Source organism: Anabrus simplex, chromosome 3 (assembly GCF_040414725.1).
Source record: "Anabrus simplex isolate iqAnaSimp1 chromosome 3, ASM4041472v1, whole genome shotgun sequence".
In the NCBI taxonomy this organism is placed as follows: Eukaryota; Metazoa; Arthropoda; class Insecta; order Orthoptera; family Tettigoniidae; genus Anabrus; species Anabrus simplex.
In genome coordinates, this window is record NC_090267.1 from 499,405,197 (window position 1) to 499,422,698 (window position 17,502).

Below are 17,502 nucleotides of genomic sequence, written 5' to 3' on the forward strand. Positions count from 1 at the left end.
CGCGCGCGCACGCACGCTCACCTCCCCCACAGAGACAGACCAACACACCCACCCTCCCCCCCAGCACTAATCACCCCCACCAATCAGAGCAAAGCACCGCCCCCACCCACCCACCAATCAGAGCACAGGCCACGCCCCCACCCCCCAACCAATCAGAGCACAGACCACGCCCCCCGCCCACACCCCACCCCAAAGTGGATCAGAACCGGCGTCACACCACTACTAGTTGGGAAAATTACTAAGAAAGTCTTTTTGAGGATGTAAAAAGGCAGGTGGAGATTGAGTGCCTACAAATTATAATGAAAACTCCCCGACTTGATTGTGTTTGATAGTAGGCAAGCAGGCCTACCATTACAATGAAAATTTCCTAACCCAGTCGTCATATGAGAAGAGACGTTTGGTGACTTCCCCATCGCATTTCTAGGGTAACGTTAAGAGCTATGCAATTTAATACAATCTTGCTCACAACGTGTACACTACCTAACCAGGAATTCTGTATACAAAGTAGAATTCCATAGCGAAGCACAGGTACATCAGCTAGCTGACTATAACAGGAGAAGAAATAGAGATATGCTGATAACATTTGTAGATTTCAAGAAAGCTTATGATTGCATCCATAGAGAATCTCTGTTCAAAATTTTAAGACACCTTGGACTACACCCCAGATTAATAAACATGATAAAATTGACTCTCACTAACATCAAATCAAAAGTGAAGTTTAGGGGTGAAACATCAGAGACATTTGAAATTAAAACTGGACTACGGCAGGAAGATGGGCTCTCACCACTATTATTTAATTGTGCTCTAGAAATTGTAATGAGGGAATGGTTTAGGAAATGTCCCCCAAAATAAAGATTGGCCAAACAATCAAAACAAATTTCCTGGGTTTCGCTGATGATTTAGCATTACTAGCAGTGGACATAAAAGAAGCAAAAACCCAGATATCAGAACTTCAAAACATTGCAAATAAAATTGGCCTCAAAATATCATTTTAAAAAACAGAAATTATGCCCCAGAAACCAACACAACTAAAAGAAGTTACCATTAATGATAATAAGATCAAAATAGTAACTCAATTTAAATATCTTGGAGAAATAATAACACATAACCTAAATGAAAAAATCTCAATCCAAACAAGAACAAATAGATTAGACAAAAATTAACATGGGATATCTACAAAAAGAAATGTCTATCAATAAATGCAAAAACAAAACACTACAACACAGTTATAAAACCGGAAGCTACATACGCAGCAGAAACACTTTTTCACCTGAATAAACAATCAAAGACTGACAGACTGCAGAAAATTGAAAGGAGGATTGGAAGAACCTGCATCAACAAAAAATACCAGAAGAATGGACAGTGGCAGTTAATACCTAACAAAGTCATGTACAAAGAGCTAGAAACCATTAGAGATACTATGTGTAAGAGGAGACTGGGATTCTTTGGACATATCATGAGGATGCAGAATTAGAGACTTCTGAAACAACTACTACAACACAATCTCATCTCAAAAACTACCACAACAGGATGTAAATGGATCAGAAAAGTAAGAGAGGTTGTGAGGGAAATAGGCCTTACAATAGAAGACACCACACATAAGATAAAATTGAATACAAAACTCAAGAATACAAACCTCCACTTTACCCTTACACAAAACAAACCAACAATACGCATATTTTCAACTGAGAAAAGGGCACGAAGATCGGAGCATCTGAAGAAGTACTGGGAAGATCACAAAGCCCGAACAATCCCTTGAAAGAGACCTGAACGACAGACTGACTAAAGTGATCCTATGTGGTCATAAAAGAAGAAGAAGAAGATATAAGAAAACATAAATGTCCAAAAATACTGCCTTGATGAATTCCCTTCTTAATTATGACAGGGTCAGATAAAGCATCGCCTACTCTAATTCTCTGAGATCTATTTTCTAGAAATATAGCCACCCATTGTCACTCTTTTATCAAGTCCTATTGCACTCATTTTTGCCAGTAGTCTCCCATGATCCACCCTATCAAATGCCTTAGACAGGTCAATCGCGATACAATCCATTTGACCTCCTGAATCCAAGATATCTTCTATATCTTGGTGGAATCCTACAAGTTGAGCTTCAGTGGAATAACCTTTCCTAAACTCTAACTGGCTTCTATCAAACCAGTTATTAATTTCTCAAGAAGACACCCACTCTGCTGTGACGTAACAGTTTGTGAAATATAAATGTAATCCTGGAACACTGAGGACAAAGTTTGTATTGGCAGTAAAATTCACGAGCCCCTACTGATGTGATCAATATAGTTAAACGTAGGCCTATAATGTGATGACTAATATTTATTTTCTCATCTTTACAGGACAGTGGCACTGGATATGCGTGGATATGGAGATTCTGAGAAACCCTCCGGGACTGAACATTATCAAATGAAGCATTTGGTAAATGATCTGAAGGAACTTGTTGAAGGTTTAGGTAAGTATATCAGGTGTATATCCAGGTCTTTTCTGATTTCACTAAGAGATGTCACCAGCGAACAGTACGCAGTGTATGAATATGACACATACATCTGTTTGTTTGTCTGACACAAATGTACCAAAACACACAGGTTGAGTCCACCAAAAAGACTAGCGTCTGTGTTGTATCGTTCAGTGATCTTGTCGACGTTTGTGTCTGAGAAAGATCATTTGCGGCACACATTGCTTTTCTTATTTAATCAAAGGAGAAAAGTCTGTGGAAAGTCTTTGTTTGCTGGTAGAAACATTTAGTGAACATGCTCCATCGATTAGAACATGTGAGACATGGTTTCAACAATTTAAACATGGTGATTTCTGGTAGATCACAAAGTGCAAAGACGAGCAATTGCAGGCATTACTGGATGAAACCCTTAATGCACAACACTATCGCCAACAAACGATTAATTTAAATCACGCATTGATCGAAAGATGACCAGAATGGGCCAGATGACATGGCAAAGTGATTTTGTTACATGATAATGCGCTGTCTCCCACAGCGAAAGCAGTGTAAGACACCTTGAAAGCGCTGGGATGGGACATCCTTCCGCACCCACCGTACTCTCCCGACCTGGTGCCATCTATTACCTCTTCGCATCAATGGGGCACGCGCTCGCAGAGCAGCACTTCAACAATTTCGAGGAAGTTAGAAAATGGCTCGACGAATGGTTTGCTGCAAAAGACAAGCAGACAAGCCGATGGCCAATATTTTGAATAAATAAAAAATGAATTTCCCTTGAAAATTACGTGTTTTCTTTACCACAAAAACTGGCAAAAACATATGCATATACATGGTAGGAGTTATTATCATACCATTTTAAAAATATACTGTAGTTGTATTGCTAAACGAATCAGTGGTGACCTTGCAATCTTCATGTTGTACAGCAGTCTGGAGTTTCAAGATCCATGAGGTACAGTGTATAGAGTAGACTGTGTCTCCTGGTGTGGACTAGGTCAAGTCTGCTACTTTCATTTTGCTGTAAATAACTTATGTCCTATGGCTGGGGTCATCTGAAATTAGCAGCGTTGGTGGATGGCCATGATCAAGAGACATATTTGTGATCATTTGATTTTCAGAAAGGGAAAAGCGGTTTTGTTTTCTCTCTCAGTCTGGTGGTGATTATTGGTACTAGGTCCTATTCTATTTTTGATTTATATTAATGACATACACTCTTTAACACTAAAGGGGAAATGTAAATTATTTGCCGATGATATCTCAATAACTTATAAAGGACTAAGTGAAACACAAATAATGGAAGATCAAATTATGACATGAACAAGGTGTTGAACTGCACTTTATCTCAAAAAATGATCATAAATGTGACTAAAAAAATACTTATTCTTTCACAAAACAGTCCATAAGATCACAGCTGCTAGCACTGTTACCCTACAGAAGCAAGCAACAGAGAGAGTCAACTCAGCTGCATATCTTGGTATAGTATTAGACTCAGCACTTTCCTGGAAAAGCCATATTGATTATGTAATCAGCAAAATTACCTTTTTGATAGGAATAATGTACAGATTAAGGTGCAGTAAAAAAAAAAAAAAAAAAGAGCCATCAAAATCATGTATGGATTCCCCTTCCTCAAACCGTCCCATGAAGTTTTTCAGAGTCAAATATTCTGCCATTCCATAAGCAAATTGCATTTTCATCATCAGTCTTTATGTATAAGCTAGACAGAAAATCAACCCACTCTTCTGTTAACTTCTCCCATTGTAGTGAAATTCATAGACCTGAAACTAGAGGATCATTAAGGATATATCCCTCTCACTCCACCTCAGTAAAGCATGGAGTGAAAGGCATAGAATCATCAATTTTATAAAGTAGTGTGAATTGGTTAAATGTTTTAAGAAAAACTTGAAGGAATATTACTCCTATACAGATATCTTAATATAACCTCTGTAACTTTAATTAATACATTAATATATCATCCATATTTAAGATCTTACAGCCATGAAATATGTGAATATACTACTGAAAAATTATGCTGCTAAAATGTTATAAAAATAACAGCTATGTCTTAGTTATCCAAAAATGTACTAGTCACTTTATTGAAACAGCTGAAGTATAAGAAATGTAATTATTCTGTCGGCTTAACAAAAGTTTGTACTGTGCTGTCCCTATTATGAGCCAGAGGCTCATGGGACCTTCTGTCACCAATATATAAATACATAAATAGATGAAGTACAACTGGGCTAAGGCGTCTATGAACACTACATAATTAGAAAGGAAGAGGTCAAAGAGCTATCGGCAAAAGAAAAGGAAAGGCTACGAAGAGCATGGAAATAAGAGACCCCATAGGCCTCATAAACCAAATGCGGTAAAGCTTCCGTTGAACCTTCATGAAAGACAGGTTACAGATCCAACATGGCATGGCTTGGACAACATTGCAGGAAGCTACGCAAGGCTGCCAACTTAGGAACTTAGGTTTGACTAGTGACAAGTTCCTTTACAATACCATTAGTCTGAATCAGTTAGGTCAGGGACAAGCAAAAAGATTCATGGGGCATAAACCCTAGTATAGGACCTCAAAGCAGCCAAAAGACATGCAGCATTCCCTGGGGTTCTGCTAAAATGTGATGAAACTGTTACGGGCGCACACTATGACAATTTGAAAGGTGGTGATTGTGATCATTGTTTCAAGAGAAACTACAACTGGGCAGTCATCCTCTATTACTATAACACTAATCAGAGGGGAAATTTTTAAGGGGTACGACACTTCAAAAAATGAAGGTATCAGCCAAAGAAAGGTAAGGGTCTTGAAGGGCATGAAAATGGAAAACTCCCTAGGCTTCGGAAACTGAATACCGTCGGGGTTGGAAAAGAACAGGATGTGGTCAAGAGAAATTGGAGAGGATAGGCAAAAGTGAGGAGCCTGGCACAAGTAAGTGGAAGAAATTCTAGTACTCAGCTAGGGGATCTGGGGCCTCCCTTAGTTGCCTGTCATAACAGGCAGGGGTTACCATGGGTGTTATGCTAGCAACCCCACCCACAGTGGGATGTGACTGGGAAAGGATGAAAAACTCCACACATGCACCCAGTCAAAGATGAACATTCTACCCAAGGCAGAGAGGTTGTGTAGACAGTCAGAAAATTGAAATCTAAGAAAGTTGGGATAGTAAAGGTAGAAAATATAAAAATGAAGAAGAAAGAGTACCGACACCAATCAGGCAACTTGCGAGACTCCTTGTTAATCTGGCTCTACAGTGAGGCCAATCCAGCATGGGTAACCTTGAACTAGCACAGTCCTTCGGATCCACAAGCACACAAGCCCCCATACCGACGTCAAGGCCATAGGGGGTGTCAGTTTAAAACTTCACGGTTTTCTTCAACTTGAAAAAAGTCACCGTTAGATGACAGCACCTCTTGGAATATGTTTCAGTAAGATGATCCGATGCAACGCATTCTAGTGGAATTTTCAGCACTATCTTAATCTTTTTACAATTTGCTTTACGTTGCATGGACACAGGTAGGTCTTATGGCGACGATGGGATAGAAAAGGGCTAGGAGTGGGAGGGAAGCAGCTGTGGCCTTAATTAAGGTATAGCCGCAGCATTTGCCTGGTGTGACAATGGGAAACCATGGAAAACCACCTTAAGGGCTGCCGACACTGGGGTTCGAACACAGTATCTTCCAAATACACCACAGCTGCGTGATCCTAACCACACGGCCAACTTGCTGTGAGATTTCATGCAGTTCTTCTATCTGAGCTTAGTCTACAAGTAACATAAAGCCTGTCCAATAGTGACTAACAGCTGTCCACTCTGTGGATGCTATGTTTGTCACTAGAGATGCTGCAATACAACCTCACCTGATCACGTCATTTGGCGGTATTTTTATACACTTTGCATTTGCAAGTGAAGTCATGTTTTTAAAATAAGTCAATTATATTACAATGATGTACTGTTGCAAGCCTTTTTGCAAACTTTAAGGCTCTAGAAATAAAGTTCCTGGAACTAGTTTGCATGAATTTTCTTGGGAAGAGCCAAATAGGAAACAATAAGCAGACACGGTATATACACAGACCATTTGACGGTCATTATTAGGTTACTATGCATAATTCCTCCAGTTCTGATGATAATTTCATTATTCTGCTGATATCAAGGATAAGTTATGGAACGTCAATGGTCACTCCATCGTGTGTAGTAATCACTTTATTGAATATGACTACAAGCCTGAATTAAGTGTAAAGCGGCTAAATCCTCAAGCAGTGCCCAACGTCTCAGTAAGAAATATAAACTGTCATTGCCGAGAAGATATATTTAAAAAATAATCAGTAATGCCCAGGAAATCTCCCAATGCTGGTTCTGTTTCAAACAGTTTTTGTGCTCCTGATGACACGCTGTCCCCTCCCCATGTGGTGTCTCGAATGGTGGCAATTAGATAAGAAAGATGTGTTTACATAGACTAAGTTACATATGTGACACATGAACTCATGAAACAGAATGTTACGAACACTGCATAGGCCATTTCAATGTGCAAGAGAGAAAATATCTGTGCTGAGATGTACCAGCAGCAATTCATACGACAAATCAGTAGGCAAGAGAAAAAATTGGTTGAGTACAATTTAAAATCAGCCTGTAGTGACTCTATGGCAACATCTAGATGTAAACACCTACTAACCACCATAACTTGGTGATTATTCCTAGTATGTTACCGTGAGGAAACTCTTATCTTTCTTGCACAACATAAAAGTTTATGAATGTTCCTAACCATTTGGTGGAACAAGAGATATTATAGTTTTGAGAGCAAATATGTGCATTTAGCTGGCAAATAAAGAAGAATTCTCAGCGCTCTTTTGTGTACAATGTTAGGAATGAATGGTACCTCAGTACCTCACCACTGTCCGGCTCCATGGCTAAATGGTTTATGTGCTGGCCTTTGGTCACAAAGGTCCCGGGTTCGATTCCCGGCAGGGTCGGGAATTTTAACCATCATTGGTTAATTTCTCTGGCACGGGAGCTGGGTGTATGTGTAGTCTTCATCACCATTTCATCCTCATCTTGGCGCACAGGTCGCCTACGGGAGTCAAATCAAAAGACCTGCACCTGGCAAGCCAAACATGTCCTCTGACACTCCCGGCACTAAAAGCCATACGCCATTTCATTTCATTTCACCTCACCACTCCCAGTTCTACCAGCTGTCTGAAATTGACACAGAGTACTCTTGGACAATGCATTTTTTTGACCACCTTTACTCTGCACTATTGAGATGCAGAAATTATGGTTCGGGTTATCAGTGAGTGGTGTTCACGATTATGACTTTCAGTTAGTGTCCAGCAGACCTAATGCTAACCCATTCGGAGATGAAGCAGAAAAAAGAAGGCTGGAAATGGTGGTACTTGTTTAAGAAACTGTATTGATTAAGTTTGCGCTTGCCACAAAATCTCTCGTACAACAGACCAGCCGCCACAACTCGCTAAACCCAGAATATCTGTAATTTTTCTAATGTTGTTGAAATGATGTTATAATTTATTATTTTCATAATTCCTGTGTTGATTTCCCAGTTTCAGTAGCTTTAATTTTTAATTAAAAAGTGTTGATCAGGTGAAAGTGCCATCATTTAAAATTATAGCTACTGAGAGTTGAAACTATGTATGAAAAGTCTGGACTGGATGAGAAACCTAATCTCATTAGGAATTTAGATGAGACAGGCTTCTCAGTGGTAACAAAACCAAAGAGGTGCAGGACATGTCCACTTCCAGACGACTGCAGAAAACAGAAGAACCTACCAACGTCTTGCTGGCTGTCTGTCAGTGCATCAGGACAACATATTGCTCTGTTGGGTGGACCTTATCATTTGATAATTTGAAGTCTTTATGGTCTGACACAGTAGTTAGCCCCAGTTCGAGTCCCAATACTGGGGGAAAAAAATCACCATCAGAGTATTGGTTGCCAGGGTGATATACATGTAATCTCTTTATTTTTTGAACGAAACTCCCTCTTCATACATTCACTCATCGTAATATAATTTCACTAATAACCAAGCGAGTTGGCTGTGCAGTTAGGGCCGCTCAGCTGTGAGCTTGCATTCAGGAGATAGTGGGTTCCAACCCCACTGTTAGTAGCCCTGAGGATGGTTTACCATGGTTTCCCATTTTCACACCAGGCAAATGGTACCTTCCTTAATTAAGACCTCGGCTGCTTCCTTCCATCCCATCATCGCCATAAAACCTATGTGTGTTAGTGCGGCGTAAAGAAAAATAAAAAAAATAAATCATGCTTTGACTAATTGTCACAGTAAAGTTGAGCATAATATTTACATTGCAGTTCTCAATCCAACCATGGGGCTTCAACTCTACTGTGATGGTACAAATACAGTGTTCAGTCTTTTCTCAAGTTTGCTTTCCAGTAGTTGTTTAAAACGTAACTAGTAGCGATATGATAGGTTTAAGTGTATTTTTAACAATGTAAATTCATGCCTCGTCAATCACTCATTCACTACTGATCTTCATTTAGGACAATCACCCAGATGGCAGATTCCCTATCTGGTGTTTTCCTAGCATTTTCTTGAATGATTTCAATGAAATAGGAAATTTATTGAACATCTCCCTTGGTAAGTTATTCCAATCCATAACTCCCTTCCATATATATGAATATTTGCCCCAATTTATCCTTTTGAATTCCAACTTTATCTTCATATTGTGATCTTTCCTACTTTTAAAGACACCACTCAAACTTATTCATCTACTAATGTCATTCCACCCAATCTCTCCACTGATAGCTCGGAACATACTACTTAATGTCAAATGTTTCAAACAAGTTTCATAACATGTGACATACTACTTAGTCGAGCAGCTCCCAAGTCTTCCCAGCCCAAAATTTGCAACATTTTTGTAATGCTACTGTTTTGTCGGAAATCACCCAGAACAAATCGAGCTGCATTTTTTGGATTATTTTCCAGTTCTTGAATCAATTAATCCTGGTGAGGGTCGCATACGCTGGAACCATACTCTATTTGGGATCTACAAGAGACTCGTATGCCCTCTCCTTTACATCCTCACTACAACCCCTAAGCACCCCCATAACCACTTGCAGAGATCTGTACCCTGTATCATATGTAGGGTTAGCCGATATGCACCATCTATCATGGTAGAAGGAATGTGATACATGTCGTACACAGCACCATCAAATTACTAAGTAATAAGATACCTTGGGTTCCTTATATCAAAATATTAGGCCATCATCCCTGATCAACTAGTAAAAGTTTGTCTGTTGAGTTCACTTCCACCCTGTATGTATATAAGGTGTATTTCCATGCACATTTTCTTCATTGCATGTTTTTTCTAACTATTAAACTTAATTACACTCTATATATCTTGTACAATTGTAATGAAATATTTGTTCCTCATATGTCCTAGGTCGCACAAAATGCATTCTTGTTGCTCATGACTGGGGTGGTGCTGTTGGATGGCAGTTCGTGAGAACTCATCCAGAAATGATTGAGAAATACATCATAATGGATGCTCCTCACCCTGTTGGATTCAGAGAATTTATGATATCCAATAAGAAGCAATTCTTAATGTCTTGGTATGTATCTACTCTCTCTCTACACTAACTATTTCCCACAAAAAGAATATTTTGGATTCACATTACTAGTATTTAACATTCCTTTTTTTTTTACACCTTTTTGTTTCTTAACTGTCCCAACTAAACATTAACAGTGGGCTGATAGCCTGACTGTGATGCACTAGCATCCTCTAATGACTATTAGCCTACTCTCGGATGCAGTGGCGAGTTACTTCCTTAGAGCACACGAGCATGTGAACCTCTGATGAATTTACAAATATTAATAAAATTGAAATCGACTTTCAGTCTATTAGGTTGTCTTACATACATGCAGTACATGTTGAAGAGATGGTAAGTACAGAACAAACGGCCAACCAGACACCAGTGCGATCCAAACCCACAACCTCCTGATTTCATATCAATTGATCCATGGTGGCCTATGTCATCTTTGTCCTATTGGAAAGGATCTAAGATACAGGTTTGGCACTATTGCCATCACACTGTAGAGTGCATGCAAGTCGCCCATTGTGGGCCAAGTCAATGAATATCGAATTTTTATGACCGCTGTGTCAGTGTCCGGTTGGCCATTTTTGTTCTGTACTTAACATCTCTTCAACACATACTGCATGTACGTTACATGACCTAATAGATTGAAAGTCAATTTTGATTACAATGCGGTGTTGAAATGTATATCACATATCACTAATATCATCGTTCTCAGTAATATAATGGTATTGTATATGATAACTCATACACTCTGCTGCTGATAATACTGGCAATATCTTTGAATAAAAAAGAAATGGTATATCATCATCATCAATGACCCACTCCAGTCACTCAGGTGTGGTTAACGAGCCTCCTCCACTCCTTTCTCTCCTGCCACTTTTCATGCTCCATTACTTCCGCCATATCCAATCTAGCTTCTCTAATGTCCTTCCAAATCTGATCCCTCCACCTTCTTCTCGGTCTTCCAACTGGTCTCTTTCCCTAACTTCTCTTCCCAATTCCCTTCTTGCTAACTGTTACTTCCCCATTCTTTTTACATGTCTGAACCATCTCAGTCTTGCTTTCTGAATGTTTTGTACTAATGGCTCTATATTTAGCTCTTCTCTGATTTCATTATTATGAATTCTATCTCTTCCTGTCTTTTTAACCGATGTTCTTAAAAATGTAATTTATACTGCTTGGATCTTACTATCTTGTCTCTTATTAGTTACCAGCGTTTCTAGTCCATATGTTACAATTGGTATGAAATACTGTTTATATAACGTTAATTTCATTCTCTTGGGTACTTTGTCATCCCATTAAAGCTCTCTGACTTGATGATAAAATGTCGTACCTTTACTTAGTCTGTTATTAATTTCAGGGTTGATTTCATTACTTCTGTTAATAATGCTACCCAGATATGTAAACTGTTCTACATTCTCTAACTGTTCTCCGTCTATGTTCACTTGGCTTCTCTTTTTCTCTTTTCCACAGTGCATGACTACAGTTTTCTTTTTTACCAATTACCATACCAAACTCCTTCAGATTTTCATTCCAAATGTCCAGTCTCCTTTGTTCTTCCTTTTCTCCCTTTCCCCAAATTACCACATCATCTGAAAATACCAATGCATTCACTTCATCACTACTGATACTCTGTTTTACATGTTTTATGATTTCATCCATCACTATAATAAACAATAATGGTGACAGTGCACATCCTTGCTTGAGACCTTTTTTTGTATAAAATGTTTCAGAGTCACCATTCCCCACTTGTTCACTGCTTTTACTCTCATGATACAACATTTTATTCTAGTTAATTAATGATTTTGGTACATTCCTTTTCCATAGGCATTCTCATATGGTATGTGTTTTCTCTTAACTGTATCATAAGCTTTTTCCAAATCCAAAAATACGAAGATGATTTCCTTGTTCCTTTCCAGGTGTTTTTCAATTATCGTTTGCACTGTAAGTATCAAGTCTATTGTTGATCTATTCGTTCTAAAGCCATATTGTTCTTCCTCTAACTGTGTTTCTATTATATCCCTCAGTCTTTTGTCTATGACTTTCTCCATTATTTATAGCCCATGTGATAATAGAGTTATACCTCTATAATTTTCACATTTCTTCCTATTTCCTTTCTTTGAACAATAGTACAATGCATCTTTGTTGCCAATCTTCAGGTATCCTTTCATCCTTCCATATGGCATTGAGGGCTCGGTATAGCCACTGTAGTCCAATGCTTCCTGCTGCCTTAATCATATCAGCATTGAATTCGTCTTTTCCACTTGCTTTGTCTTTGGTCATTGCTTTCACTGCCCTTTCAAGTTCCAACCATGTTATCAGGTTCTATTCTTTTTCTCCATCTATTATTTCCATTTTCTTATCTTCTTCTTCCTCCGAGCAGTCATTCTCATTATAAAATTATTCAAAAAAAAAATTGCCATCACCTTCTGAAGACCCTTTTCATCATGTACTATGGATCCATCTTCTCTCTCTAATGCATTGAATTTTTCTTGACTTATTCTTTTCGATTTTATTACTCTGTATAATAGTTTCTGATTTCCTCGACTATCTTGCTCAAATTTGTTGGTAAACTCTCCCTAACATTTCTCCTTTTCTTCCTTGAAACTCCTCTTTACTTATAGTTTCAGTCTTTTGTATTCCACATGTAACCTTTTCATCTTATTCTCATCCCTCTGATACATTTTTTGCTTTTCCTTATCCATTTCTTTCTTCACCTTGTTCCTTTCTTTTATTTCTTTTTTTAAATTTGTCTGTCCACCACCGTGTCTCCTTTCCCTTAACCTTTGCTTTTGTTTTTCCGCATACCTCAATTGCTGTTTCCACAAATGTCTGTCTTAAATTGTCCCACTCTTCTTCTCCACTTCATATTTCCATGTTAGACAACTTCCATTTTATACAATCTTGGAATGCCATTCTTTTATCCTCCTCCTCCAATTCCCAAATCCTGATCTTTGGTTTTTCTTCAATACAATTTTAGGGATTTTTACTTATTTTAATTCCACAGTTAATAATCTATGATCATCTACCTTACTTTCACTGGGGATTATCTTTGTATTCATGACGTATCTTCCCCATTCTCGGTCTGTTATTATAAAAGCAGTGAGTTTTCCATACTGTCCATCCCAACTACATCAGCTGATCTTATGGCTATTCCTCTTCATAAACCATGTGTTCTTTATTATCAGGTTATTTCTGATACAAAAGTTAAATAGTTTCTCTCCATCTTCATTTCTATCGTCATACCCATGTGGGCTCAGAATATTCTCATATCCCATTTTATCAGTTCCCACATGAGCATTCAGATCTCCCATTATCGTGATCCCATCTCCAACAATATGTATGTCCAGTTCATTGAGGAACTCTTCTTTTTCTTCCATGCTACATCCTGTCTGTGGAGCATACACCTGTACTCTCATCAATAGTTCCTTGTTTACATGTATGTGCATTATTATAATTCTTTCATTTTCATACTCAACTTCAGCTATTGGTTCAACATTTTGATTCACTACAAATCCCTTTTCTTTTCTCTTTACTGTTACCCATCCAGTACAAGGTGTACCCCTTTCTTAGTTTCTTCATTCCTTTCCCTTTTATTTTACTTAATTCCAGGATGTCCAGTTTTCATGTCTCTATTAGGTCAATCAATTCATTTTCCTTCCCATGCATTGTTAAAATATTTATTGTTCCAAATCGGATTTTGTTCCCTGATCAAACACTTGCACAAACATCAGGATTACCATCATGCTGTGCAACTGTAGCCAGAGACTTGTTAATTCCATTTCCATTTTTAAACTTCCATCTGAGGCTTGTATTATAGTTGAAAACAAGTACAAATTTACTCATCTGCTGACTTGCTAAGTCTAACACATCTGAGGATTTTCTCTCGGGGTTCACTCCCTTAGCCTTTGAAGATCCCTCTTCTCCACAAGGCAGTGGTTTCCTTTCCTAATTTTCCCCAGAGAGGATGGGTTGCCTCATCTACCATCTTTGCCATTCCGAATGGTATAAATGGTATAAAATTAATTGCATTCACTGAATGCTCATGAATACGATTGGCTTCTACCTTTCACCTTGGAAACAGAACACTTGCTATGACACATAGTTAGACAGTCTTCTCTCCTCAATGCAGGAGTTATTTGGAGGGGGAGGGTTGCTTGCACATTGCCAAAACATTGGTATTTTATAAGATTTGTTAATTGAAGTGTATGGCCAAATAAGGGTCTTTGTTACACCAGGCATGTTTCGAGTTATGAGCTTGAAAAGGCTGGAGTGCTTCAGTATGCCTGGTGGTAGGCAAGTGGGCACATAGACCCTTATTTTGCAATGCTATTTCTCTAGCATAACTTGTGGAAGTAGTGTAGTCCATAGACCTTACTCTGCCAAATACTCAGCATGGGTAAAAATGTAACATAGACCCTTATTCAGCTGCATGTTTCAATTCCACTATATCCTCCGGTTCATTACAGTAATTGTATTGAAAAGGAGGTTATATTGGAATGTCTTATATAATAGTTAGCAGTTAATATGGATATATAATGAAGTTTATATCTCGTAAAGCATTGGTAGGTTATAAGTGCAGTGAATAGTGCATATGTTACAATGAAATTTTATGTACGGATTTGTGTATATGAGATGACTAATCATTCATTCACATCCCCTGCTATCTGCCTGTGGAATTCCCTGTCAGCTGAAATGAGAGACATTTCTAGTACTCAGCTGTTCAAAAGAAGGTGTTGCAAACATTACTTACATATAAGAATATAATCTATAGCACATATCTAAGATAATTTACTTTCTTCATGTAAATATTAACCATAGGAACTAGATGATAAGCTTTTCCAGTTAGTCTACAAGTTATACAGTTTTAGAAAGTTGTAAAATTTAACTTAAATTAAACAGTGTAATATGATTGGGGATAATAGCAGGCTCTATAGCCTGAGCCATGCCACAGAAAAGCAATTATAAGCTATATATTTCATTTTTGTTCTGTATCGAAGTGCAATTACAAGAAATAAATTTCAATACATCAAGTAAATAATATTACATTAGTCTTGGGACTAGTTTCAGCCACTTAGTGGCAGGTGGATTGGGGAAATGGTTGTTTTGTTCTTTGTGCAGCATTAGCGTTAGCATGGTTAGAGGTAAGCATAGGGAATGAATGTTTGATTTGCAAGTGGAGTTCTCACTGAGTGTATGTCATTAGCATTATTAGTGTTGCATTCCTATGCTTGTTGAAGGTTATTTGTGTTTGCTATCAGTATAGTGATTTACACTGACTGGCCATAAGTCACAGGAAGGGGTGTCCCATTAGAAAAAGTGCTGTGTATGACCCCTGAGCATTGTGACTAGCTGCAGCGTACCTGAGCAGTCTGACACAGACACTAGTGTCGTGAAGATGGCAACATGTTGCGAGTTAACCAACTCTGAATGTGGGAAGATCATCAGTGCACAGCGCATGGGTCATAGCATTGCCTAGATTACATATGAATTCGGGTTTCTGAGGTCGACAGTGTCAAGGGTGGATCTTCAATATTGGAGAAAGAATGTTGCCACCCACATAAACTGCCGCACAGGAAGACCACATGTGTTTAACGAACGGACATCACGTTGCCTCCGAAAAACCATACTGGGCGCTTGACGGGCTACTGTGAGTCAGATCACCGCCCAGTTGAATGCTGGGAGTCTTAGAACCCATTTCTACCAGGACTGTAAGGAGGCAACTAAACCGCATAGGCTTCATCAGCTGACGACCAACTTTTCTCCCTTTGCTGACACCTCGGCACAGAGCTCAACTCTACTCCAATAAACACACATTTGATGTTTAAAATCAGCCTTGTCAATACTTAGAGTTATTTAATTAATTATTTGTTATCACTTAATACACCGTACATGTTTCGAGGACCTTATTGTCCGCTTCCTCAGCGTTTTGTTTTCATTTTTTCTCACACTACCAAATATATCTAGGACCTCTTACTTATTATTTGGCCATTTTTGGTAACACCAGCACCAATTTCATACTCCAGCTATTGAAAAAAGACCTATAATTGTTTGTGCCTACCATAGAGAAACCGAACACCCGCCCACACTACTACAGCTTACCGGTGAGTCTAGCAGTGGATTGTGAACGATCTGTTCCCCAGATGTCCCTTGCATAGTACGGTCATTTTTTGCTATGGAAAGAGAGACTACTGAATCAGTTGAGGGGTTGCCAAAATTAGCCTCCACATTCAAAGCAAATGCACAATCTTCCTCACTTTATGCAGTAATAGGTAATAATGAGAGTTTTATCTGTGTGCACAATATAAAGTGTGGAATTGCAAACTTCCCTTAATCCTTACGAGCAGTTTTATGGAGTGTTATAACGTTCAGGTTATTATCGTGTCACTTACTCCTAAATTGTGTTTTCCAGGTACATTTTCTTTTTTCAAGTACCATGTCTTCCTGAGCTGTTCATGACAATGTATGACATGAGTGGATTCAAGAAGATGTTTGTGAACAAGGATTCAAATTCTAAAACCCCAGTTATGGATGAAGATATTGAGGCTTACAAGTATACTTTTGGAAAACCAGGTTTGTGTTCAGTAAATAGTGTAGAACTGCTTTATATCCAATAGTTTAAATTTTAAGTAACTTATGGTTGAGTGAATCAATCTTGATTAATGAGCTGCTAATCACAGATTACTTAATGTCTGTTTAAATGTTTTTTAAATTATTATTATTTATTTCGTAAAGGGCTCCTGAGGCATGGCTCATATAGGTGCAATACATATCTGATATACATGTAGCAGAATTAGGAGATAACTCAGAATCTTAAGTACACTGATGTTTTACATGAGAATAAACAGAAAGTGAGTTAAACTCATTATAGAGGTACGATACATTTAATGTATACAAGTTACATAGTCAAAGGAACTCAGATGTTCATAGCATCTTATGTAAATATTTTATAAGTTTTTGCTTAAATACAGGCAATGAAGCAGCCTGTCGAATATGTTCAGAAAGTGAGTTATACACATGTGCTGAGTAGTACCATACAGATTTGTTGCCATATTTAGTTGAGTTAATTAATTCAATGTGAATTCATTCCAGTGGCAAATTTCTCATACATGTGATCGATGTGTTTCATTCCTTGTTTTTTTAACAAAAAATAAATATTTATTGCCCACATTTTCATGGAAGTTATTTATATAACATTCAAACACACAGTTATTGATACTCAGAGATGGAAGTAAAGAGCATGGCTGGTTAGTGACTGTTACTAATTATTGCCAAACCACTCCAGAGATGGTAGCATTGAGAACTGAACCCTTGTCAAGGTCTATATACAGCTTTACCCTTGCTGGTTGTTGATCTCTTCCGTGGGTTTGAAATGCGGAACGAACAGCCACCCCCGTCAAGAGGGCGGTGCAAGCTGGAATCCTGTAAGTTATTGCGTGGCCAGGATTTATTTGTTAGTTCATGAAATACTGGAGTTCTTGCTTGTGA

The 17,502-nt window shown here is 38.3% G+C and overlaps 1 protein-coding gene across 1 annotated transcript in view; it reads left to right on the plus strand.

Moving 5' to 3' along the window:
* The window catches only part of LOC136867477 (epoxide hydrolase 4), a 201,449-nt gene that overhangs the window by 169,288 nt on the left and 14,659 nt on the right, over positions 1–17,502 (plus strand). The window contains exons 3-5 of the mRNA XM_067144685.2: positions 2,349–2,461; positions 9,861–10,029; positions 16,427–16,587. Coding sequence (XP_067000786.2) covers positions 2,349–2,461; positions 9,861–10,029; positions 16,427–16,587 — 443 coding nt within the window. The remainder of the gene's footprint in view (positions 1–2,348; positions 2,462–9,860; positions 10,030–16,426; positions 16,588–17,502) is intronic.